Source organism: Carassius gibelio, chromosome B8 (genome assembly GCF_023724105.1).
Source record: "Carassius gibelio isolate Cgi1373 ecotype wild population from Czech Republic chromosome B8, carGib1.2-hapl.c, whole genome shotgun sequence".
In the NCBI taxonomy this organism is placed as follows: Eukaryota; Metazoa; Chordata; class Actinopteri; order Cypriniformes; family Cyprinidae; genus Carassius; species Carassius gibelio.
The window spans coordinates 9,939,163-9,963,472 of NC_068403.1; the positions used below are offsets into that span (position 1 = coordinate 9,939,163).

At 34.7% G+C, this 24,310-nt stretch overlaps 3 protein-coding genes across 10 annotated transcripts in view; 2 read left to right on the top strand and 1 right to left on the bottom strand.

Annotated features, from left to right (window-relative positions):
- slc44a5b (solute carrier family 44 member 5b) overlaps positions 1 to 7,171 on the top strand; it is a 36,495-nt gene extending 29,324 nt beyond the window's left edge. For 5 of the 7 annotated variants that reach the window (XM_052564146.1, XM_052564149.1, XM_052564147.1 and 2 more), the window contains 7 exons: positions 1 to 43; positions 225 to 328; positions 544 to 617; positions 1,083 to 1,153; positions 1,356 to 1,444; positions 2,549 to 2,633; positions 4,489 to 7,171. The exon at positions 1 to 43 is cut by the window's left edge and continues 52 nt beyond it. In XM_052564146.1, coding sequence (XP_052420106.1) covers positions 1 to 43; positions 225 to 328; positions 544 to 617; positions 1,083 to 1,153; positions 1,356 to 1,444; positions 2,549 to 2,633; positions 4,489 to 4,640 — 618 coding nt within the window. In that variant the 3' untranslated portion in view covers positions 4,641 to 7,171. Of the gene's footprint in view, positions 44 to 224; positions 329 to 543; positions 618 to 1,082; positions 1,154 to 1,355; positions 1,445 to 2,548; positions 2,634 to 2,968; positions 4,293 to 4,488 lie in introns of those variants that run through there. The other 2 variants (XM_052564150.1, XM_052564151.1) reach the window with 1 other exon arrangement.
- A 333-nt stretch (positions 7,172 to 7,504) lies between these two features.
- On the bottom strand, positions 7,505 to 21,071 carry LOC127963837 (LIM/homeobox protein Lhx8). The gene is made up of 11 exons (XM_052563915.1): positions 20,923 to 21,071; positions 20,600 to 20,689; positions 17,629 to 17,724; positions 14,404 to 14,488; positions 10,011 to 10,142; positions 9,781 to 9,902; positions 9,479 to 9,699; positions 8,518 to 8,618; positions 8,218 to 8,313; positions 7,914 to 8,079; positions 7,505 to 7,729 (listed from the first exon to the last, which is right to left on the bottom strand). The coding sequence occupies exons 4-11, from the start codon at positions 14,437 to 14,439 to the stop codon at positions 7,653 to 7,655; spliced, it is 951 nt and encodes a 316-aa protein (XP_052419875.1). The 5' UTR covers positions 14,440 to 14,488; positions 17,629 to 17,724; positions 20,600 to 20,689; positions 20,923 to 21,071; the 3' UTR covers positions 7,505 to 7,652.
- On the top strand, positions 16,824 to 23,723 carry LOC127963833 (glutamate-rich protein 3-like). Of its 2 annotated transcripts, none has more exons than XM_052563910.1 (12): positions 16,824 to 17,013; positions 17,855 to 17,948; positions 18,201 to 18,326; positions 18,616 to 18,687; positions 18,786 to 18,914; positions 19,230 to 19,391; positions 20,250 to 20,447; positions 20,525 to 20,702; positions 20,935 to 21,121; positions 21,615 to 21,811; positions 22,066 to 22,227; positions 22,338 to 23,723. In XM_052563910.1, exons 1-12 carry the CDS (start codon positions 16,994 to 16,996, stop codon positions 22,760 to 22,762), a joined length of 1,950 nt encoding a protein of 649 aa, XP_052419870.1. In that variant the 5' UTR covers positions 16,824 to 16,993; the 3' UTR covers positions 22,763 to 23,723. The 2 variants fall into 2 exon arrangements, with proteins under 2 accessions (XP_052419870.1, XP_052419871.1); XM_052563911.1 differs by having other exon boundaries at positions 22,066 to 22,218.
- The last annotated feature ends 587 nt before the right edge of the window (positions 23,724 to 24,310 follow it).

The window sequence follows — 24,310 nt, forward strand, 5'->3', positions numbered from 1 at the left end:
TTCATCCGGATTATTCTGGAGTACCTCGACCACAAACTGAAAGGCATGAATCACATTTTAATTTGTAAAACTTTGACTCGTTTTCGTCATCACTGATGGTCTCGGATGTCTCCGTTTGTTACAGTTTCCACAAAACTATCAAGAAGACCGTTTCAACAATATATTGTATAGTGTAGAATAAATAGTGAATAATGGTGCTTCTCTTTCCTCTGTTTTTGTCGCAGGTGCTCACAATGCATTTACACGCTTCCTGCTGTGCTGCCTAAAATGCTGTTTCTGGTGCCTAGAGCACTTCATCAAGTTCATGAACAGGAATGCTTACATTATGGTGAGTCACTCCACTTTTTCAAGCCAAACTTTATGCTGTATATATATATATTTATATATAAGTACCATATAACAGCATGTATTTTCAATGTGGATAACTAAATTGTTTCATTTATTTAAATATGAAAGCCAGTGTCGAACCTGAGTTGTCAAAAATCAGACTGACAGAAAGAAGGAATGCATTGACAATTATTGTTTGATTTGATTCGTCCTCAGATTTCAATATATGGGAAGAATTTCTGTGCCTCTGCGCAAGACGCTTTCTTCCTGTTAATGAGGAACGTTATGAGGTAAAACTCTGCACAGCTGCTACATTTATAATGTCATTGTCAAGGTGTGAAGTTGCGAGGACTCTGTTTCTCCCCCTCTCACACACAGACACACACACACACACACACACCTGTCAGATAATTTTTTAACAGTTATTGTGATATTTCGTTTTTAGGATGTTATTTTTTTATGAAGTTTATCACTGTAAAAGTTCGCTAAATGTTGCCTCATGTCATTAAAGAAATATGTTTTGTTGTCTGATGTTTTTCTTTTGTGTTCGACTTGTGAAGCATGATTTTTAGCACGTCCATGCAAGTCATGCATGGAGAAAAAAAACATCTTTGTCTGGTAGAACTCATATTTGGACAAATATTGTTTTCTAATAAATTGCAAAAAAAAAAAAACATTGTAGTTTACATAGGAGCTCCAAGACTGAATCTGACTATATATAGCATCTATTTAGTATTCTGGGTGTTTTTCTCTAGAGTTGCTGTTCTGGACAAGGTGACTGACTTCCTGCTGTTCTTGGGGAAACTGCTGATCTCAGGGAGTGTGGGTGAGTCAACCGTTTCATCTGTGACATACAGACAGGCCAACATTAAAACTAATAGAGTCAGGGGGCTTTTACCACAAACACAGACATGGCATACACCTTCTGCCTTCATACACATAAATTATAAACACAAAAATGATTGATGTCTTGTTGTTTGCCATTCTATCTCTTTTTGCTTGCTGATGTTGTAAATATGCTTTTGCAGGTGTCCTTGCATTCTTTTTCTTCACCCGCCAAATACCAGTAATCCAGGAAGAGGTGCCTTCATTAAATTATTATTGGGTCCCTCTGCTGGTGAGTACAAGCAATACAAAATTTTCTAGAATTTGTATACATATTATTTATTTATTTGCATTTTATAAATTTGTAAATTTATTAACAAAATTCTTAATCAGTCTTTAGTGATTTATGTATATAAATCAATATATTATATTAAAAACAATATTCTGTGTGTGTGTGTGTAAAATGCAATTTATATATCTGTTAATTAATTTTAAAAACTTTAAAAATATAAAGAATTCTTGCACACAAAAACACACATATAAACACATTTTTATATATCTGTTCCTTTATTTAAGAAACAATTAAAAATATAATTCTTATATATAATAGTGTGTGTGTGTGTGTGTGTGTGTGTATATAGTATGCATGTATATATAAAATGTAAGAATTATATATATTTTTTAATTGTTTCTTTTGTGTGTGTGTGTGTAGCATATATATATATATATATATATATATATATATATATATATATATATATATATATATATATATATATATATATATATATATATATATATATATATATATATATTAAGAAATGCATTTAAAAATATATATATTTGTCTGCTCTCTTTTGTGTTTTCAAATATTAAGTAATGGAGCCAAAAACGAGTCTTAATTCGCTGGGGTATATTAGTAGCAATAGCCAAAAAAAAAACATTGTATGGGTCAAAATTATAGATTTTTCTTTTATGTCAAAAATCATTAGAATGTTAAGTAAAGATCATCTTCCATGAAAATATTTTGTACATTTCCTACCGTAAATATATAAAAATGTAATTTTTAATTATTAATATGCATTGCTAAGAATTCATTTGTACAATTTCAAAGGTGATTTTCTCAATATTTAGATTTTTTTGCGCCCTCAAATTACACATTTTCAAAAAGTTGTATCTCAGACAAATATTGTCCTATCCTAATAAACATACATCAATGGAGAGCTTTATTCAAATTGACACTTAAGACTGGTTTTGTGGTCCAGGGTCACACACACTATATATATATATATATATTTAATAAAACATTATTGAAATTAAATTATCAAGAGGTATGTTGGGACCCCGAATGTATTCTAATTTCATTTGTCTTTGAATCTTTTTCCCCCATTCACAGACTGTGATATTTGGATCATATATGATTGCACACGGGTTCTTTAACGTCTATGCCATGTGTGTAGATACACTGTTCCTCTGCTTCTGTAAGTACACCTTATTACATCTGCAGAATTCATTTATGTGTGTTTGGTAATAAATGCTGAACTTTAAAAAGCTGGTTTAGTCCCCTTGATAAATACTGTTCATACCCACCCACTGGTCTTCCTTAACCTTTCCTCTTCTTCTCTGCGCAATCACTTTGATCACTTCTGTTCTCTAACCATAATTCTGATGTAATCTTTGTGTATTTATTCTTTTCACTTCTTCTGCATGACTGCTGACTAACTCTGCTTTCTTATTTCTTTTCCTTGAAACCCTCTGTCTCTCCTCCTTAACCCATCCCTTCTTCTGTTGTCTGATTTGACGGGACACCCTTCAGGTGAAGATCTTGAAAGGAACGATGGCAGTCCTTCCAAACCGTATTACATGCCTCCAGGCCTGCACAGGATACTTAACAAAACTGATCAAGGAGGCAAAAAGTATGCTGTGTCGTGAAACCGTCCCCTCAGTGGGACGTGAAGAACAGTGCTAGTACTGTAGCACGCTGCATCTCTCCCGCAGCACAGCAAAGCCTTCTGGGATATGGAATCCGATAGCATTTATAGAAGCGATCTTCTCTCTGCACTGTCTGCTGATACTGACTGACTCCTGCTGTACTGTTGCCCATCCTTTTTTCCTTCTTTTTCTTTTTGCCGATAATTCTGTCCATCATTGCCTTACCCATGTTTGTCTTCTGGAGCAAAGGTCTGATAATACTCTGGTAATCGATGATGAAAGCAAGTTATTCTATATATTTATAAGCATCCTCTTTCTCTTTCTATACAGTCCTTTGTTTTCATGTCATTTTTGATTAGAAGTTCATACAGTACATTGATGTGCATGTGGATGGATTGACCGAATTCTTAGTCCACATGATTTTAAGATTAACTTTGTCATAATCTATTGGAAAATGCTATTGTATTGGGGGAATCTTATTAGATGCAGTGTATATTCTCTTATAACCATGTTTTGATAGAATCCATGAACTTTCAGGTGTTCTGATGGCAGTGTTTAGTAACTGTGCCTGGTTTAAAAGGAAGAGTGCTAACCTACTTTGTTTTTTTTTTGCAATCAATCTGAAAGTTTTTCAAGTTCAATTTATAAAAGGAACATAAAAGCCATTTTTTTGTAACTTTGTAGATCGGTTTGATGCTCCGTCTACTCTGTGAGGTTCAGTATTCAAGATGTCTTTTAATGAGGGGAAGTTTTGTAAAAAAAAATAATAATAATAAAATAAAAATTTCCATTAGAATAAAGCTGACCTAAATATCATGAATGGTTTGAATCTTTTATTTTTCAGAATGCTAACAAATTTTATTATCAGTATTATTCATTGCATTCTAAGCTTCAAATAATATATGCTGTTTAAACCTTTGTAATAGTTAAGTTTTTTTTTAAAGAAGTCTCTTATGCTCATCAAAGTTGCATTTATTTACAGTAAAAGAGTAATTTAAAAGAACTACTTTAATATATTTAAAAATGCAATATATTCCTGTGGCGACAAAGCTGGGTTTTCACATGATCCTTCTGATATGGTGCTCAAGAAACATTTCTTATTATCAGTGTTAAAAACAGTTTTTGCTGTTTAATGTTTTTGCATAAACAGTGATTCACTATCATTCAGAAGTCTGTGGTAAGAATAAATAAAAAAAATTAAAAAGTAATACTTTCATTGCACTTTTTTTTAATAGCATGCACACATTTAATTGCTCAAAAGTTCAAGTAAAGATGTATAATGTTACAAAAGATTTATATTTCAAACTTTGTTTTCATCTAGGAATCCTTAAAAAAGGTATCACTGTTTCCAAAATCAGATGAGCGATTGGATGGCATTAACGTTGCTTGTGCTCCTGTTCTCAGTGCTTGATCTGGAGAAGAATGACGGCTCGGCGACCCGGCCGTATTACATGGCCAGCAGCCTGCGTGCCATCCTCAACAAGAAGAACAAGAGACCAGAGGAGAAAAAGAAACGCAGAAAACAAAAGAAGGAGCAACCAAACAAAAGGCACTGACATGTAAAACACAGATTCTGGTTATTATGGTAAATGGAATTATTTAAGCAATATTAAGTATGCAGATAGTTTTGTATTATAAATCTCATTAGAAGCCCAAAAATATAAATACAAGAAGCTTTGTACTGATCTGCATATTTCTGTTTATTATGCAAGCAAATATAATTGACAGTAAGCAACTAAATCAATTGAGATTATTTCATGTTTATGGATGTGTGGAAATGTCTTACTTAGTTTGGATTTTTGTAGTTTTTTTTTTTTTTTTTAACCAATTCTTGTCTTTTATATGACCATTTGTTAGCACCCATATGGGGTGAAAGTGCCACTTCTCTCATATTGAGAAAATAACCGGTAACATTTATTCGCTCTTCACTAAATGAATTTTGTTCAACTTTTGTACATTTTCCGTTCGTAATTGCAGTTCAGCTGAAGTGCCTTATTACAACACGCAGTTAACAGCTCTTTAACCTCAACCACATGTTGATATGATTCCTTTTCTGCTGTGCAGAGCTTATAACTATTTATTCTTTCATTACTGCTCTTATTCGTCCATCCAACTTCTTTTCTCTTTAGGCCCAGTGCTCTCTAGCAGTAGGAGGTTACACTCTTTCACTGTGATTTTTTTTTTTTTTTTTTTTTGTCCGTTCATACTTCATTTTAGCCCAGGAAGGACTTGAATTTATCTTAACACCTTGATATGAATATGTGTACAGAGTAGTGGTAGTTATTTTATGTGAACTAATTTCTGCTCCTACAGTTGAAACCAGATATTTACATACACTTCAGAAAAACAACACAAAAACTTTTATTTCTTTACTGTCATGCATTAAATCGGAGTAAACTTTTTCTGTTTTAGATCAATAAATTTGAATATAATAACAATAACTTAACAATAACATCTGGTTTGTAGGCCTTCTTGCTTGCACTCGCCTTTTCAGTGCCGCCCACAAATTTTCTATGGGATTGAGACCTGGGTTTTGTGATGGCCATTTCAATACCTTGACTTTGTTGTCCTCAAACCACTTTGTAAGTAATTTGGAGGTATGCTTGGGGTCATTGTCCATTTTGAAGACCCATTTGCACCCAAACTTTAACTTCCTGGCTGATGTCTTCAGATGTTGCTTCAATATATCCACAAAATTGTATTTTCTCATGATGCCATCTATTTTGTGAAGTGCACCAGTCCCTTCTGCAGCAAAGTAGCCCCACAACATCATACTATCACCCCAATACTTCACGGTTGGGATGGTGTTCTGAGGCTTCAAAGCTTCGCCCTTTTTCCTCCAAATATACCGTTTATCATTATGGCCGAACAGTTCAATTTTTGTTTCATCAGACCACAGGACATCTCTCCAAAAATTAAGATCTTTGTCCCCATGTGCAGTTGCAAACTGTAGTCTGGCTTTTTTTAATGGTTGTTCTGAAGTAATGGTTTTCTCCTCCCAGAGTAACCTTCTAGCTCATAGTGGTACAAGTCTCTATTTCTGTGGATAATGACACGGTCTTACCAGTTTCAGCTAGTATCTTTACAAGGTCTTTTTCTGTTGTCCTGGGGTTGATTCACGCAGTTCGCACCAAAAAACGTTCCTCTCTGGGACTCAGAATCTATCTCCTTCCTAAGTGGTTTGATTGTTGTACATTCCCATGTTTTTTATACTTGCGTATTATTGTCTGAACAGATGAACATGGGACCTTCAGGCATCTGGAAATTGCAACTAAAGATGAGCCACACTTGTGGAGGTCCACAATTCTTTTCCTGATGTCTTGGTTGATTTCTCTTGATTTTCCCATGATTTCAAAGAAAGAGGCTCTGTGTTTCAGGTGTGCCTTCAGGTATGCTTTGACAGGTGTGCCACCAATTAACTCAAATGGAATCAATTTACTTATCAGAGGGTTCTTAAGCTCAGAATGGAATCATATGGAGTTTTTTTTTTGTTTAAAGACACATTAAACTTTGTGTATGTATACTTCTGACTTTGATGAAAGTGATAAAAAAAAAAAATCCATAAAAGTTCTCCCTTGCTCGATTCTGACATTTAACAAATGCAAAATTTTTTAATATTTATTGATCTAAAACAGAAAAAGTTTACTCTGATTTAATGTATGACAGTAAAGAAATAATAATAATAAGTAAATATCTGGTTTCAGCTGTATTTTGATGCCATTAATTTGAAGTATTTGTTTTTTTAACAACTTTTGGAAAAACTTTTTTTTTTGCTCTGGTTTTTCTATAGTTTTTCTAAGTATTAAGAGTGTTTCTTTACCAGTTTTATGTTGTTTAAAAACACTTGAATGTGAACAGTGATACAGTGAGTGCATGTTCATTATTGAAATCTAAATTGTATTTCGAGTTTAACACTTGTCTAATCATGTCATTAATATGTAACTATTTCATTATCTTCATCATTTACAGTGTGGTACACATTTTTACTATTTTTGTAAACATTGTGCTATTTTGCAAAGCTTAATAACGTTGTATGATGTAATCCAAGTGCAAGGATAATTTAGGAAAATAAAGTATTTCATATAGACACGTGACAAGTTATTTATTTTTAATTAAACCACATGGGATGAACAAAACACACAATAATAAATAAAAATGAATGCCGTCAAATGATTAATCATGATTAATCGGATCCAAAATAAACGTTTTTGTTTACATAATATACAGTATGTGTGTATATATTATGTATGTAAAAAAGCACAGACACACAGTATATATATATATTTAAAATATTTACATGTATGTTTAAATTCATATAATTTATATTATATTTAAATATACATATTATATAAACAATATTTTTCTTGAATATATACATGTACGTGTTTGTATTTGTATATACATAATATACACAGTACACATATATTATATGAACAATAACGTTTATTTTGGATGCGATTTATCGTTTGACAGCACTTATGAAAACATAATGGAATACATTAAATACAAAGGTATCCGCAACATAAATGTAGTTAAAACAACCGGCACAACATTGAATTGGAAACCGTTTAGCTGCTGCTGATTGGTAAATGTGTTGATTTTTGGGACAGTAACGGCTGATAGAGTAGAGATGATGCTGTGTGCACTAAAAACAAGACAAACAAAGCCATTATAAAAAAAAACCACGCAGGGACAAATTTATGTCATCTTAACACTGGATGCCTTTTCCATTAGCAGTTTTAGTAATATTAATAAAAAACCGATAATAAATGTACTTATGTCCTATTTAAAGTATTTATCTGATTGTACTGGATTTCCTCAAAACTCACCATCAATGCAGTTGCTGTGCAGGGCTGTAAGCAGGGATGTGTGTGAATAGTGCTGCTCATTCAGAGCGGACACGGACTGGAGTGAAGACATATCTCCTGTCTGTACTGCTGAACCAGGGGCAGAAATGTGCTTCTTATGACGGGCGCGACAGTTTTGAAACCAAACCTGACCAGAAAGGAATTCAAAGAAATTACTTAGACAGCATATGAGCTTTCTTCTGTTGTCACATACATTAAACCAGGCTAACATTTTTAGAATGGCTTAATTTAGGCACTTCAGAAATTGCTAAAAAAAAAATGTAACCTGAATGACGCGTCGGCTAAGGCCAGTCTGTTCAGCAAGCCTCTGAAGTGTCTGTGCGTCTGGGTTATTGTCCTGAGCAAACTGGGCCTGCATAACCTGCAAGCCACAAACATCAAAATAGTCTCAGCAGGGCCACGGACATTAAGCCAGAGGGAACTATCTAGTATGGTTTGATTCCAAGTAGCAAAAACATAACAGGTATCCATTATTGCTTATACTGAACTTCATTTTATTAACCCCAAAACCCCAGAACTCAGTGTGTGATGCATATTGCACCACGAGAGCGATGCTTTTGTTTACCTGTAGCTGGTCTGAAGTGAAACTGGTACGTGCTCTTTTTGATGGCTTTTGGTTTATTTCACAGCCTGTATGCAACACACCTTCAGGAGAGACGTTTTTTCCTGAAATAATAAAAGGTAAGGCAAAGGTGTAATTATTTATAAGACATACTGAGCATGCTATGAACCAGAAGACATCAAAACCAAACAACTGCTTACTCGATTAGTTACATTTAAAAAATAAAATAAATCTGAAAAAATCTTTTTTTATATGAAACAGTTTATTGTAACTGCAGACCTCGTAATAAAGGAGCTCATAATAAAGCAGGAAAGAACAGTCTTTTTTTCTCATAAATATGCAGTTTAATGAAGCTACTGATATATATATATGGCCAAAAATGTACATGAAATTATGAAACCTTTAAATCTGTGACATATTTATCGCAGATTTCTTACATGAAATTCTTATACATATCATTCAGTGTCTCACAATAAGGTGTATTAGCAAGATTATATTGAATCAGTTTATGATCAAATCTCTAGTTTTAATTATTGGGGCAAAACATAATGCAATGCAATAACTGAGAAATAAACATTCATCAAAAGCCTTAACTTGATTTTTCTATTACATTATACATGGATAATCAAATAGTTGCTTCCGTCCAGTAAGTGTTCATCTTGAAATATTACTCTCTCTCTCTCTCTCTCTCTCTCTCTCTCTATATATATATATATATATATATATATATATAATTACATTTACTTTATTTTTCACTTCAATCAGTAAAGATTTCACACCAAAAAAGAGACATATCACAACCCATGATAGACATTTTGGAATTACACCAAAAAGCTTTTGTGTGTTGTTGTTTTTTTCAGCAAAGTTTATGCAAGATCATGTTAACAATTTAGAAGCCTTATAAACATGATTATCAATTATAATACAGAAGGCTTTATAGAGTTGCGCAGGACTCTCTACTTACCTTTTTCAGCAGCACCTTTGAGTTCGTCCAGCATGCTGTCGTAATGAACTCGACACAACAATTTTTGTCCAACCAAAGCAAACTCCTCGCCTGTGGACAGCTGCCTCTTACAAGAGAAGCACAAGAAACATGCCAAGTGGTAAACATTTCCCTTCGCCCTGCGCACCCAGTCCGTGGAGTGAACCGTTTCACCGCAGCACGAGCACCATGCTCGATACCTCCTGTCAAGCCATAATAGATTTGGTTAAGTACATAATGAAACAACTTGTCTGCATATGCATAATGTACACCTTTCAGAATACCTAAAGTAATCTAGTTTGCAGAAGACCTCTCGCTCTCTAACATAGCAGGTTGTGTGTCCGCTCAGAGTAGTTTGGCACACACTGCATGAAAGGCATTGCACATGCCAGCACAAGTCATTGACCTGCATTCAACAAGAGAGTTTATTCAAATCAACTGATGGAATTGATCATACAGCATTTCAAATTGTCAATGAAAGAAATAAATATTAACTAACAAGGATTTTTCTCACCTTAAGCAGATAGCGGTCTAGGATGTCCTCTCTACACCTTGTGCAAACTGCTTTGCCTGGGAAAGCGTCAGATGCCATTGTTTGAGGCAGAGCAGATGGAGAAGAGCGGCCATTCAGAAGTTCTGATGAACTCTGGAGAAACAGAAATTCTATTTGGTCAAACATTTCAAACATACAGAAAATTGCATTGGTTCCACACAACTGTGAACTATAGCCTACTCCAGTACCCAGAAAAGCGTTATATAAATGTAACGAATTATTAATTATATAGGCTAGTCAAACTGCACACTTCTGTAAAGCACAAATAAACGCATTGGGTTAGGCAAATGCGTCTTATAAATGATATTACATTTCCAATTCTACATTAATTCATTTGATTACACGATTAAAAGTTTATGTACATATTAAATGTACATTTTTAATCAAATGTAAATTTTAATCAAAAAATTTGTCATGAAAATAAAGCTCCGTTTTGCGAAAAAATATTGCATTTGAGTGAGGCGGATCTTATAGGGTATCGGTAACGTTACACCGGCGGCAACTCATAGGCTATTGTCGTTATTTAACGCTTTATTCTAGGATTTATTAATTTCACATGTGTATCACAAAAACTGTAAAACTATTTAAGATTTTAAAGTATGCTATTTTAATAAAACCCAAAGAATTAACCATAAATATCAGCAAAAAAGTCGACCTATAACATCGTAGATTCCTATAAATATGTAGGCTATATTTACCACACAAATGTCGCTTGTAACACCTCTGCACTTGCTGATAAAATCCTCACTGTGATCCATGACTGTAGTGAAAGCGCTTCGGATTTCCGAATGTCGCAACGAAACATGCCGCCTTTAAATGTGCGCGCTTCATCCAATAAACATCAGCCACTCTCCTCTTCACCATGACAACCAGAACAATTACCAAAACTACATTTACGACTTCCAGAATTCTAGTCATTGTTAAGACAAGTCCGACTCTTGCAGTATATTATGTACTTGAAATCCGCTTTAGGGATTCGGAAACGGTCCACACATAATGCCTTCAGCCCGAACGTATCAATTACGCATGCCAATCAAAACCTCTGAAGAATCAGTGGAAGAAGAGAATTGATTTATTTAATAACACCAATTAAAACCCCGCGTTCGGCAAAAACGCGCCACCAGAGCAACCCAAAGGTGAAGAGGTCTCATTAAACTCTTGACACTTAATTGCCGCGATTTCAAGGCGGGTCCTTTTCTTCTTCTGGTATGATTTAGGGGAAATGGTGGAAATATTGTGGACGGAATACATCACTTTGGAAAAAAAAAAAAAAATCAATTTATCATTATAACGAGAAAGGAGCTTTCTAGTTATTTATTTGTTCATTGTCGGGATTTCAAAATTAAACAATAGGTGTTGGCCTTAAGCTATTTCCGTGTTAATGAGCGTTTTAATTTTAATTGTGTCGTTTTAAAATCTTTATGCCCCAGCTGACAGACATGTGACGTAAAACCTGCACAGTTGGACGTTTTAAACATTTGTTTGAATGTTCTTACATTATTTTAATGCTTTAAGTATGCATTATTTTAATACTTTAATCTGTTATTTAATATTTTATTAGTCCATCACTAGGCCTATTGGTTTATTTTATTTAGGTCCGTTTATGGGGTCGCTTTTTATTGTTTTAATTAACACATTTTCAGCAATTGTAGCTTACCTAATGGCTGATATAGGCCTATAGATTATAGGCTAACAATAATAAAAGTTTCTTGTGCTCATCAAGGTTGTATTTATTTGATCAAGAATACAAAAAGGAAAATGTTATTTTGTGAAATAATATTGCAATTTAAAATAACAGTTTGTATTTTAATGTATTTCAAAATATAATTTATTCCTGTTATGCAAAGCTGAATTTTCAGCATCATTACTCCAGTCTTCAGTGTCATGGTCCTTCAGAAATCAGTCTAATATGCTGATTTATTATCAGTGTTGGAAACTGTTGGGCTGCTTCATGTGTTTTTGGAACCTGTTATACCTTTTTGATTCTTTTATGAAAAATAAATAAATACATAAAAAAAAAAAATAATAATAATAATAATAATAATAATAATAATAATATATATATATATATATATATATATATATATATGTATGTATGTATGTATGTATGTATGTATATACACTCACCTAAAGGATTATTAGAAACACCTGTCAATTTCTCATTAATGCAATTATCTAATCAACCAATCACATGGCAGTTGCTTCAATGCATTTAGGGGTGTATTCCTGGTCAATCTCCTGAACTCCAAACTGAATGTCAGAATGGGAAAGAAAGGTGATTTAAGCAATTTTGAGCGTGGCATGGTTGTTGGTGCCAGACAGGCCGGTCTAAGAATTTCACCATCTGCTCAGTTACTGGGATTTTCACACACAACCATTTCTAGGGTTTACAAAGAATGGTGTGAAAAGGGAAACACATCCAGTATGCGGTAGTTCTGTGGGCGGAAATGCCTTGTTGATGCTAGAGGTCAGAGGAGAATGGGCCAAATGATTCAAGCTGATAGAAGAGCAACTTTGACTGAAATAACCACACGTTACATCCGAGGTATGCAGCAAAGCATTTGTGAAGCCACAACACACACAACCTTGAGGCGGATGGGCTACAACAGCAGAAGACCCCACAGGGTACCACTCATCTCCACTACAAATTGGAAAAAGAGGCTACAATTTGCACAAGCTCACCAAAATTGGACAGTTGAAGACTGGAAAAATGTTGCCTGGTCTGATGAGTCTTGATTTCTGTTGAGACACTCAGATAGTAGAGTCAGAATTTGGTGTAAACAGAATGAGAACATGGATCTATCATGCCTTGTTACCACTGTGCAGGCTGCTGCTGGTGGATATTATTATTTTATTTATTTTTTTATTTTTTTGAATACAGCATTTATTCGAAATGGAAATCTACAATATACACAACCGTTCAGAAGTTTGGAGTCACTAATTTTTCTTTTGAAAGTAATGGATACTTTTATTCATCATGTGAAACTGAAGACTGGAGTAATTTTTCTAAAAATTCAACTTTGAACACAGAAATAAATTATATTTTAAAGTTTAATAGAAATTGAAATAATATATCATATTATCATAAATTATAAATATTCTGTATTTTTTATCAAATAAATACAGCCTTTATGAGCAACTCCATTAATGGAGCATGACTCAATTAAAAATCTTATTGATCCCAATATATATATATATATATATATATATATATATATATATATATATATATATATATACAGTACAGACAGTTTGGACACACCTTCTCATTCAAAGAGTTTTCTTTATTTTCATGACTATGAAAATTGTAGTCACACTGAAGGCATCAAGGGTTATTTGACCAAGAAGGAGAGTGATGGGGTGCTGCGCCAGATGACCTGGCCTCCACAGTCACCGGACCTGAACCCAATCCAGATGGTTTAGGGGTGAGCTGGACCGCAGACAGAAGGCAAAAGGGCCAACAAGTGCTAAGCATCTCTCGGGGAACTCCTTCAAGACTGTTGGAAGACCATTTCAGGTGACTACCTCTTGAAGCTCATCAAGAGAATGCCAACAGTGTGAAAAGCAATAAGATAAAGCAAAAGGTGGCTACTTTGAAGAACCTAAATATGACATATTTTCAGTTGTTTCACACTTTTTTGTTATGCATACAATTCCATATATAATTCCACATGTGGTAATTCATAGTTTTGATGCCTTCAGTGTGAATCTACAATTTTCATAGTCATTAAAATAAAGAAAACTCTTTGAATGAGAAGGTGTGTCCAAACTTTTGGTCTGTACTGTATATATATATATATATATATATATATATATATATATATATATATATATATATACACCTTAGTACCTATATATATATATATATATATTTTTTTTTTTTTTTTTTAAATGTGCCACTGGAAATTCTAGTCAGTGCACTCTGATGAGGCCTTCTTTAGCCCTTGTGATTTGAGTTAAGGGTGTCGTGATCACTTCAGGACTGCAGGGATCTCTGTCAGGCCAATCAGAAAGCCTTGTAAAAATGCCCTAATCAGAGAGTGATTGCCTTCTTCACAATCACAGCACAAATGTCCAATCTAACACTGATTGCACTTGCTGCCACCCACCGCACACCCAAACACCATGACAATCCCACCATTGCCATCTCTCTCTCTCTCTCTCTCTCTCACACACACACACATACACACACACACACACACACACAATTCCTGTATGCAATTCACACAGTACCTGCTTATGAAGGATAGTTCTGAGAGTAAGGCAAAGCAATATACAGACAAAATGCCGGTTGCATAAGCGGTTTAGTTTTTTTAGACATAGTTGTATAGTTAGTTACAGTTAGATCCCTTACCTGTTTAACTCTCTGGAATTTAAAGCTGCAGTCCATAATTTTTGTGTCTTTGTCGCCAGCACTTGTCCTTGCATGGATTGTGTGCCTGCAATATGTTTATGTGCACAGTGTCATTCACTCAAACATTGAACACCATCATGGTAACACACATAATACTGAAATAATGCAATATGAAGTGTCATGCAGGGAGTCAATTTTCGGTTTTTCACTGTAAATTATACAATGACCTTTTCTTTTCCACCAAAAAAATAGTTTTAACAGTATTTTACTGTAAAATTACATTAAATGTAATCACAGTTATTCACTGAGTATAGTATGGAAACTTGCTGACAACCAGTTAACAGTTTTTTTACTACAGCATTTTTACAGTTTTTTACTGTTAAAATCAACAGTTTACTGTATTTTACAGTCAACCAACTGTTTAGTACATTTTTGCTATCAAGGTTTATATTTCATGCTAAACCCATATAAAAAAATCTGTATAGGGCTGGGCGATATGAGCAAAAATTCATATCTCAGTATTTTTTGACTGATTTGCGGTACACGGTAGCTCTGCATTTCGTATTTGGATTAAACAAATAAAGTTAACGCATATATTGTGTGCAAAAAAGGTTAAAACCACATTACATTGTAACACTGCAATCCAAAATTATTTTGTTACAAAAAGTTACAAAACTAAAAATTTTAATAATAAAAAGCACAAAGTAAAAAGGGTATTTTGATTACCTCATTACACTATACAGTTTGTGCTATCATAAAAATACACTTACTTGTAGGTTTAAAATTCTACATAGGCCTATGTCACATGTATTGTCCAACTACAAATATTGTTTTAGCGCGCATGCGCGTGGCGGCGCTCGTTCTAAATGAAGTCTGTGGAGTTTAGCGGAGAATCGCAAAGCAAAAGCTCATGCACTTCTGACAGAAAAAAAAAAATATTTCCATGGCTTTTTAAAACATTTACAGATGGAGAATATATCTGTGAAATGTAAGTTATACATTTAACAGTAACAGCACATCTCCAACACATTAACGCGCGTCTCTGTCAGCCTCGCACGCAACCTTTCTGACAGTGCATCTGAAGGGGCGAGCACGAGCCGCTTTAAACTGAAACTATAAACACCTCTGATTGGTTCAACTCTTCCTCTGTTTCTGTTGCTTGTTTTTGCGTAATTTTTGCAACTCGTACCAGCGTACTTTGAGGTCAAAATGCATAGCAAAAATGCGTACAGGTTGTCAGGTTATACTTTTTTCGCACGCAATTTATTAATGTTAACAACATCAGCATTGTCTATAGTGCGTATTAGCGTGTAGATTTCAGTTTCTGTACAGTCGGTCGGTTTCATTTTAAGAAATTATTTTAACCCAAAAAGCAAATAATGTTTGACTTCGAACTGTTTGTCTTTAAAATACAAATCTTGTGTAATCCCATTCCCAGGCTAACGTATTATCTGTAGCTAATCAGAAGCACTAATCAGAAGCACATTTAAAACTGGAATATAATTTAGAGTCATTCACATATGTTTCATAAACACACAATCCTTTCTGGATTACAATCCGCCATTAAAATGATATATTTAATTATTCTAGAATCTAGCTGTGAGAAAAGATCAGCCACCTGCAGGATCCTCGCATGAGACTAACCCCCTCCCCCAAACCTACTCCTAAACCTGCCAATACTATGGGGGGTAATAATTTGGCAGGGGGTCAGAATTGGGCACAACACCGGCAAAACCTGTGCCACTCAGATTACAAAACATTATTATAACCGTTGTGCAACGGGCTAAAGTAAGGCGATAGTTTTGAACACTGGTCGATAATGTAGTTGCTCGAATATTGATTTCGGGTTTTTAACCAAAAAAAAAAAAAAAAAAAAAAGTAACGGACTGCAGCTTTTTAAAAACAGTTTTGTGTGTCTCTCATATATCCATACTCAGTAGGCTACGACGTGTAAATTAGTGAAATTATTTTTATGACTCTTTGTAAATAGAGTAAAACTAATATTAAAAAAGGACATTGAAAAAATAACGAACATAGGAATAAAAAGAAAACACCGAGAAAAAAGGTTATTTTACTCACTGAAAATCCCCAGTGAAAACACTAGAGGACGTTAATGTACAGCTTTAAGGCTTATTGTAACCTTACCTCCAATAATATCCACGAAATAAACCAAATTCAGTTTGGGTCTTAACAATCTTCAAAACCATTACATTTGACATAAGTGATATGTTAGACAATACATGATTCCCCACAACTATTCAACTTTTATATTTCAATCTAATTAGCCCTGTATTTTTATTTACATGAAGGATATGTGAAAAAAAATAAAAAATAAATCGACCATAAGATTATAATTATATAATTATTACAATGTAGCATTTTAATAAAGCACAAAGAACGCCGAGTCTTATGGTCATGGTCACGTGATTCACCATGGCAACGCTGGCTGTCATCAGTTCAGCGCGAGGAAAGGTGTTGGGTAGTCAGAGCAGGGCAGACAGATGCACGCATAGTTTTATTGTCCTCTGGATTAGAGAAAGCTCTCGTATTATCGCTTGATTCATATCAAAGATCATTGCGCACCGGCAAAATGAGTCATCTAAACCCAGGGTGAGTAACTAAACTAGACCAAGTTGCAGTGTTGACAGTAATGTAGGTAAAAATGTTCTCTAACTACTGTCATGTATTTGACATAATAAATATGCATACTAATTATGAGTTTTCGGCTTTATTTTTATGGCATGACACTATGTCCAAAAAGCTATTGTTACTGAGGAGATGAAACAACAGAAAGAGATCAAGCACTCCTTGATAGACAGGCTATATTGTTCAGACATGACTCGTTTATTGTATATCAAAGGAATGTTGTTTATTTGTCATATTAATTCTATGTCTTAATTGCTAATTAAGACAAAAATGAATTATATTTAGCCAAAGTGTAATGTTTAGACTGTCTTCCACAGGCATTATGTTTTATTTCTGAACAATTTTAGAGAGAGAAGTAAATTCAGAGGGGGCCATGGGTTAAGTGTGCTATCCATCCACACTCAATTCCAATAGAAACCAGACACTGGTAATGGTATCTACTTGGCCTGTGGATTGGTGAAAAGGTTGTGTTGTCTTCTTTACAAACGCCAAGGGAAATCAAATCTGTATCGGAAAAAGCCAGGCAGACAAACAGTCGAGCCTTTCCAAGACTACACTTTACACAGATGTAGTGTTCACCTCAAGCTGAAATCCTTGGCACTGGAAGCCTTGAGAATCACTGAATCATTCCATCAGTCTGGTCAGGCCTGTGTTTACATCACAAGCTCATCATGCCTGGAATGAGATGTGTGCATGTTACAATGTGCCTGTTTCCACTGGGATTGTTTATTTATTCAAACAGTGTAACATCTTAACATTATCAAAGTTCAGGAATACACTGTTGTTCATGTTTTTGTCCATGTAGTCTTATTTCAGCTTACAATAGCTTATCTGACAAACATCTGACTGGATACTTCAACAATGCAAGAATACGAAGACATCTTCAGAAAGTTGGGCTGGTATGTGCACATTCAATATAGTCCAACTAGAAAATGATGTTATGATTATTCATTGAGATTAACGAGAGTTTCAATAATTTGAAAAAGTTTCAATATTTACAAACTAACATATGTTGAGCTTAAGTTATAGAATGTAATTAGTATTCTCATAATGATCACTTTAGATAACCTGTTAAAAGATGAAAGGGAAAGCACTTTATTTTTGACAAGATCAGCTGCATCAGTCATTAAATGCAGGTGCATGTGCTTCAGATCTCTCGGAGCGGCCGGATTGTTCCCGATAAGGAGTATAAGCACAAGCTGATCCAGCGAGCGCATCAGAGACATGTGAGGGAGGGTCTAGCTCAAGCCATCTTTCACAAGGTGCTAGACATGGAGGTGAGGGCATTACACAGTCCACAGGTGCTTTTTCAGACACTCTATTATCCTTGGCCATTGTGTAGGGTCAAAGTAAGTAAGAGTACTGATGTCAGATATTCTGCTCACATCATCAGATTTGTACAGTATAAAGGCAGTATTTATGAAACCTTTGAACAAATTCAGTTAGGAGCACAATTAGTCATTTTTATCTAGACGTCTCATAAAATCAGAGAACATTTATGAAATCCTGTACAAGTTTTTCTAAATATTTTCTATAAGATATTTCACTTGTCCGCTGTTTATTCAGCGCCTTCATCAAACTGAGATCAAGAGAAAACTTGAGGAATTTGCACGGAGGGAACGAATCCACAAAATGAAGGTTTGGCTTTTTACAGAACTCCTTTTGGACTCAAAGTGGCCTTGGTGACATGATAATAAAGTTCATTTTGTGATTCAGCTTTTTGCATTTTATGTTAGGCTGAGCGCACCAAGAGATATGAGGATGAACCGATGCTAATGCTGTCACCTCGGCCACCTTTAATGCCAAAGATCTCACACGCACGGCATTCTGGGCCGCAGGGAGAGCATTCCGAGTCAACAGAATCTGTGAGTGGCCTATTTGACTGTATAGTGGGTAAAATATATTTAAATTATACTTAAAAAGTAGTTTTTTATGTTACTTAAATTCTTATTTTTTAATTAATGCGATTAGAATTTTTGTGTTTATAAATTTCAACAACACATTTATTTACTGGAGGTTTGTATTTACTGCATTGTAAATAACAATACACTAAGGTTAGTGTATATATATCTCCTTTTCTATAATGCACAAGTGTTACATTAGTAGGACATGTCACAAACATGTATATTCGGGTATGATATTTCAAATTTGGTAAGGGAGTTATTCTCATACTCCTGTAGCCGGGTTCCTCCAGGCCAAACACAGCTCCAGGGAAGATCCAGAGGCCTGTTCGACTTAAGCCTCTAAACAGCAACAGTGCCACGGGCTCTATGAAAAGAACGTCCCCTCGACAGAGACCCCGGGACTCCTCCAATGAAACTGATCAGCCCTTCAGTTTTACGGTGAGACCATCTTGGGATGCAAGTACATGTTCCCTTACAAAGCCCCTTATCACGGGTCACTTACAAAGCACAAATCATACTCAGACATCTAATATTTGAATACTGCTCTGCTGAAGTATTAAAGAATTAAAAGACTTTTAAGTGAAAGTGATGTGACATAGAGCCAAGTATGGTGACCCATACTCTGTATTCATGCTCTGCATCTAACCCATCCAAAGTGCACACACACAGCAGTGAACACACACCCAGAGAAGTTTGATATTAATATTCTAAATAATATTTTTAATATTGCTAATAAAATTCGTATAAAACCAAATTATCAAAGTTATGATTCACATTATTTGTATAATTGTATTTTATTATTATTAATCAAAAGTCTTTTTAATAAATTTGTTTATTTTGATTCTTATAAAAAATTAAGTTTTATAAGAACTGGTCTCCAGTCATCAAGATACTATTAAAGTTTTTATTAATATTTTTAATCGGTTTTTATTTTTATATTTTAGTATATACATTTTGTCATTTTAAATTTGAAATATATATATATATATATATACACTGTATATGTGTGTCTATATTTTTATAAATGTTTTATTTAAGTTCTTTTAGTACATCACGTTAAACTAAATTTAAAATAAGAAAATAAAATGGCAACAAGCTGAAATTTAAAGTATATATATATATATATATATATATATATATATATATATATATATATATATATATATATATATATTAGTTAATGTTTATTTCACGTAACAAATGTTTTTTTTAATGATTTTAAGTGTAGTTACATTTTAGTGAACAGTACTAATTCTATAATAAGTAACATTTCTGTCTCTCTGGGTTGTTTTATAGTTGGACAGAGATGCTGTGAAACAGTTGACCACGACAGACTTCTCTAGCACGGTCTCGCCCTACCGTCTTCCTGTCATTAACAATTATGTGACCCCTGTGCCACCCCTCACAAAGAAAAAAGAAAGAGGGCCAAGAACGAACGGCACACTCAGGGGTCGAAAGTTAAGACCCACTACAGCACCAACAGCTGTTACAGAGGTCAGTATACTGAAGTTATTTACATTAAAATAAACCTTCACTTACAAATATTCTATCATACACTATGCTATCTGCAGCCGTCTGCTCTCCAGAGGACATCAGCCCAGAGTAAAGTATTAGTAAGCATGGTGTACTTTGGGAAGAGTGTTCACCTGTCCCATGATCTGATGGACCTCAGAGATGAAGTGAAGGTCTTCCAGCAACACTGTGGAGGAGAGAACCTGTGTGTCTACAAAGGGAAGCTGAGAGAAGGAGGTCAGTGTAGGTCTCTGTACATCTGGGCTTTGTAATTCATATTTAAAGGACACCATGAATCGAGTTAAACTATTGATCTGGGGGCTTTTTGATAATAAGTGGTTCTTACCTGGTAGTGTCGCATATATTAGAATATATTATGCATATATTATGTGAGTCTCCTCTTTGATTATAAGACACAATCATCAAAGGCAAATGAAAATAAACTTTCTTTGCTTACCCTTACTTGTAGAAGTGTTCCAGTTTGTGTCAAGACGCCACCAGGGATTTCCCTTCAGTCTTACGCTCTTCCTGAATGGCCTGCAAGTGGATCGGCTCAGCTCCTGCTGTGAGTTCAAACACAGGAAAGGTGCTCGGCTTGGGGGCAGGCATGGACACTTCGGATTTTGCGGTGTGGAAGGAGCCTCTCCATGCTACAAGTAAGGAAAATGGATTTCAATCGATTTCAATTTTATATGTGCATACTACCTTTCAAAAGTTTGGGGTCCTTTTTTCTTTAATAATACTGTACTTTTATTCAGCAAAGCTGCATTATATTGATCTAAAGTCAAAGTAAATACATTTATAGTTATAAAAAATGTATGCACAAAAACCATATCAGAATGATTTCTGAAGGATCATGAGACACTGGAATTATTGCTGCTGAAAATTCAGCTTTATCACAGGAATAAAATGTATTTAAAAATATATTAAAATAGAAAACAGTAATTTTAAATTGTAATAATATTTCACAGTATTACTGTGTTTTTGACCAAATACAGCCTTGTGGGGGATAAATTTAACAAAATCTTCCAACCAACACACCAACACACTCCCTACTTATCATTATTGGCTTTGGCTATTGAAAATGGGTCAACATTGGTCAACCACTAATCAGGTTGCATTATGGTTTTGAATGATGTCATTCTTCAGGTGTATTATTGCTATGGGCTTGGACAAAAAACCTGCCCCTCCTCAAAAAAGAGTGAAAGAGGCGCTGCCAACCTCTAAATCCTCTGATGCTAAGGATGCCACAGAAGTAAATGAAGATATAGAAAAACATGACACGTCCCAGGAAATGGAGACAGAATCTAATGGAGAAACAACACGACAGAAAAAGACCCAAGACGGTACAATCTCTATGAGTTTGCTGATTTCAAATACACAATCTTTAATTGATGCCTCTGCAGGTCTATTGTACTATGCAGTTTAAAAAACATGGTCTCGGCTATTGAGTTAGTGTTAGAAGAGCATGACTCTAGCAAACCAAGGCCATGGGTTTGAATCCCATAGAATTCATATACTGATAAAATCTATATGTTAAATACACAAAAGTTATTGTAATGCATCTTTAAATGAACATTTATCTTGTGCTCTTATATAGTCTATGAGGAGGACTTTGAGGCAGATGATGAAGGCCCAGTTGAAGATGGTGATGAAGTAGAGGAAAATCCATCCACTGCTGCTAATGGAGGAGAAAAAGAAACTAAGTACAGGGATGAGAAAGAGAAAAGCAACTCTGACAGTGATGTTGCCAGTATGTCTAGTACGCATTACTTTATGGTCACACTTTTCAGCAACAATTGTTAAATATTTGTCAAATATCTGTGTACTTAAACACCTAATACTCACTGATTATTTGTCTTCTTCCTTCAGAAGTCAAAAGGTCACCGTCTGTCTCCTCTGGTCGAACATCCAGCTTGTCCAGCAGCGACAATGACAATAGTGAAAGGGAAATTGTGGAGGACACAAGAGAAGTCACCGCTGCTGATGTTCCAGAGGAGAGCATACATGTAGAGGAAGTGATCACAACAGCTGAGGCCAAACCAGCGGAGACAGAGGCCACAGAGTCCAGCGATGTTACGTTGCCTCAAGCTGCAGCGGAAGACTCTGGGACACAGGATAGTCCAGGGGATGGCATGGAGAAGAGCGACCTGGAAATGTCAGAAGACACAGACAAGAAAGAGGGAGCTGAAGGTGAGCAATCTGGGGGGGATGCCAAACCTGAAGATAAGCCACAGGAATATGAGACGGAGAGAGGTGAGTGTCTGCATGAAAATAGTGCTGTGTGCCTGTCATGATCTTTTGTGTTTATTCATGATAGCTTTTACAACATCAGAACTGGAGGGTCTGTTTTTTGCTATTTACAACTAAACTAGCTGGGATTGCTGCGAGATAAACAAAGTGTTTAGTTACCTCACACTGCATTTTTAATTAAAGCTAAAGTGTCATTTGTTGGATGTTGAAATACTTTCTCTTATCCCAGCTTAATATGCAGAGACATCTGTTTTAACATTTTTGTTTATTGTCACTAGAGGCACAGAAATTACACATTTCAGTTTTAACCTATGAGCATCTTTTATTACTCTAATATTATCTGAAAAACTTTACTTACTTTTCACCTGAGGAGAGGATAAAGACATGTACATGACCTCACTAACTACTCAAGTTCTGATTGTGTTAAAAGCAGAACATATGTAACATGATTATTTGTCAAGACCACTGAGAGCCCACTTTGTTAAACTCTATGTGGTCTTGCAAACAGCACTGTATTGATTGGTTTGTGTCATCAAATGTGTTTTTGATAGCATGTTATGTGTGTTTCCATAAGCATTCTGCTCTGTATAAACTGATCTGTCTTGACTTTCACAATTCATCAAGAATGTTCAGACTTATTTTTCAGCTACTTATATTTCATAATATGACAAGTGCACTGCAAAGCAATGTTAACTCTTGTGGATTTGACGCTGGGAATACAGAGCAGTGTTTTCTATTCGTGATTTTGTGTTAAGCTTCTGATTTCAATGTGTGTGGATCAGTGTGCATCTAACCATTTTTGATTGTTTTTTGTCACATGATTTTGCTTAATTGGTACACTTTAAGTGTTGTGTAAAATCCATGTGTATTCTCATCAGAGATGGTTATGGATCCTTTTCGGACACCCGTCCTGTGTGAAAGTATTTAAGTGATTGTTCGCTGCATGCTGTGTTCCCAATCAAAATGTTTGCTGTGTTTGTGGTAATAAACTTTTCATTTACACTATTATTTTTGTTTCATTGCTTTCTATGTTTCATTTCGAAATATATTTAACATGATAACATTTTGTTATGGATGTCCTATGTCTGTCTCATTCCCCGTGACTATAAACAGCCAAGTCAATGCAGGAGAAGTTGGCTGAGACCATTTTGAAGGAATCTCAATGTAGTTCAGAGCCTGAGTTTAGTGATACAAGCACAGAGGAACATGAAGGGGCCTCAGTGAACACCCAACAGGATGGCCAAGGTAAAAAAAAATGGTCTTTTAATTAACACTGTTATGTAATTCCAAAATGCCACTAGTAAAGATTTTTTGGTAACACTTTATAATAACTGGATGCTATTAATTATTAGTTAAGCATTAGGAAACAGTTAATTCATCATTTATAAAGCATTAATAAACATTTATAAGCAGTTTATAAATACATATATAAATGCTTTATACCTGATTTAAGAGCATATCTATAATGTATTTAATAATTGTTTTTTCATACTTTATTAATGATCAATTTATAATTTCTAAAATAAGTATAGCATTATTTACACACCAGTTATTAAGGAGTTGTCGGTGGTTCATAAGATCACTTAGAAATT

Excerpts from the sequence above, each read along its gene's own strand:
- LOC127963837 (XM_052563915.1), bottom strand. The coding sequence starts at position 14,439 with ATGGACTGCAGCTTTAAATTCCAGAGAGTTAAACAG. Across the intron at positions 8,619-9,478 it reads CAAAGGTGCTGCTGAAAAAG|GAAAAAACGTCTCTCCTGAA; the intron begins GTAAGTAGAGAG and ends TTATTATTTCAG. Across the intron at positions 8,314-8,517 it reads TCACTTCAGACCAGCTACAG|GTTATGCAGGCCCAGTTTGC; the intron begins GTAAACAAAAGC and ends TGTGGCTTGCAG.
- LOC127963833 (XM_052563910.1), top strand. The coding sequence starts at position 16,994 with ATGAGTCATCTAAACCCAGG. Across the intron at positions 17,014-17,854 it reads ATGAGTCATCTAAACCCAGG|TCTTATTTCAGCTTACAATA; the intron begins GTGAGTAACTAA and ends TTGTCCATGTAG. Across the intron at positions 17,949-18,200 it reads ATCTTCAGAAAGTTGGGCTG|ATCTCTCGGAGCGGCCGGAT; the intron begins GTATGTGCACAT and ends CATGTGCTTCAG.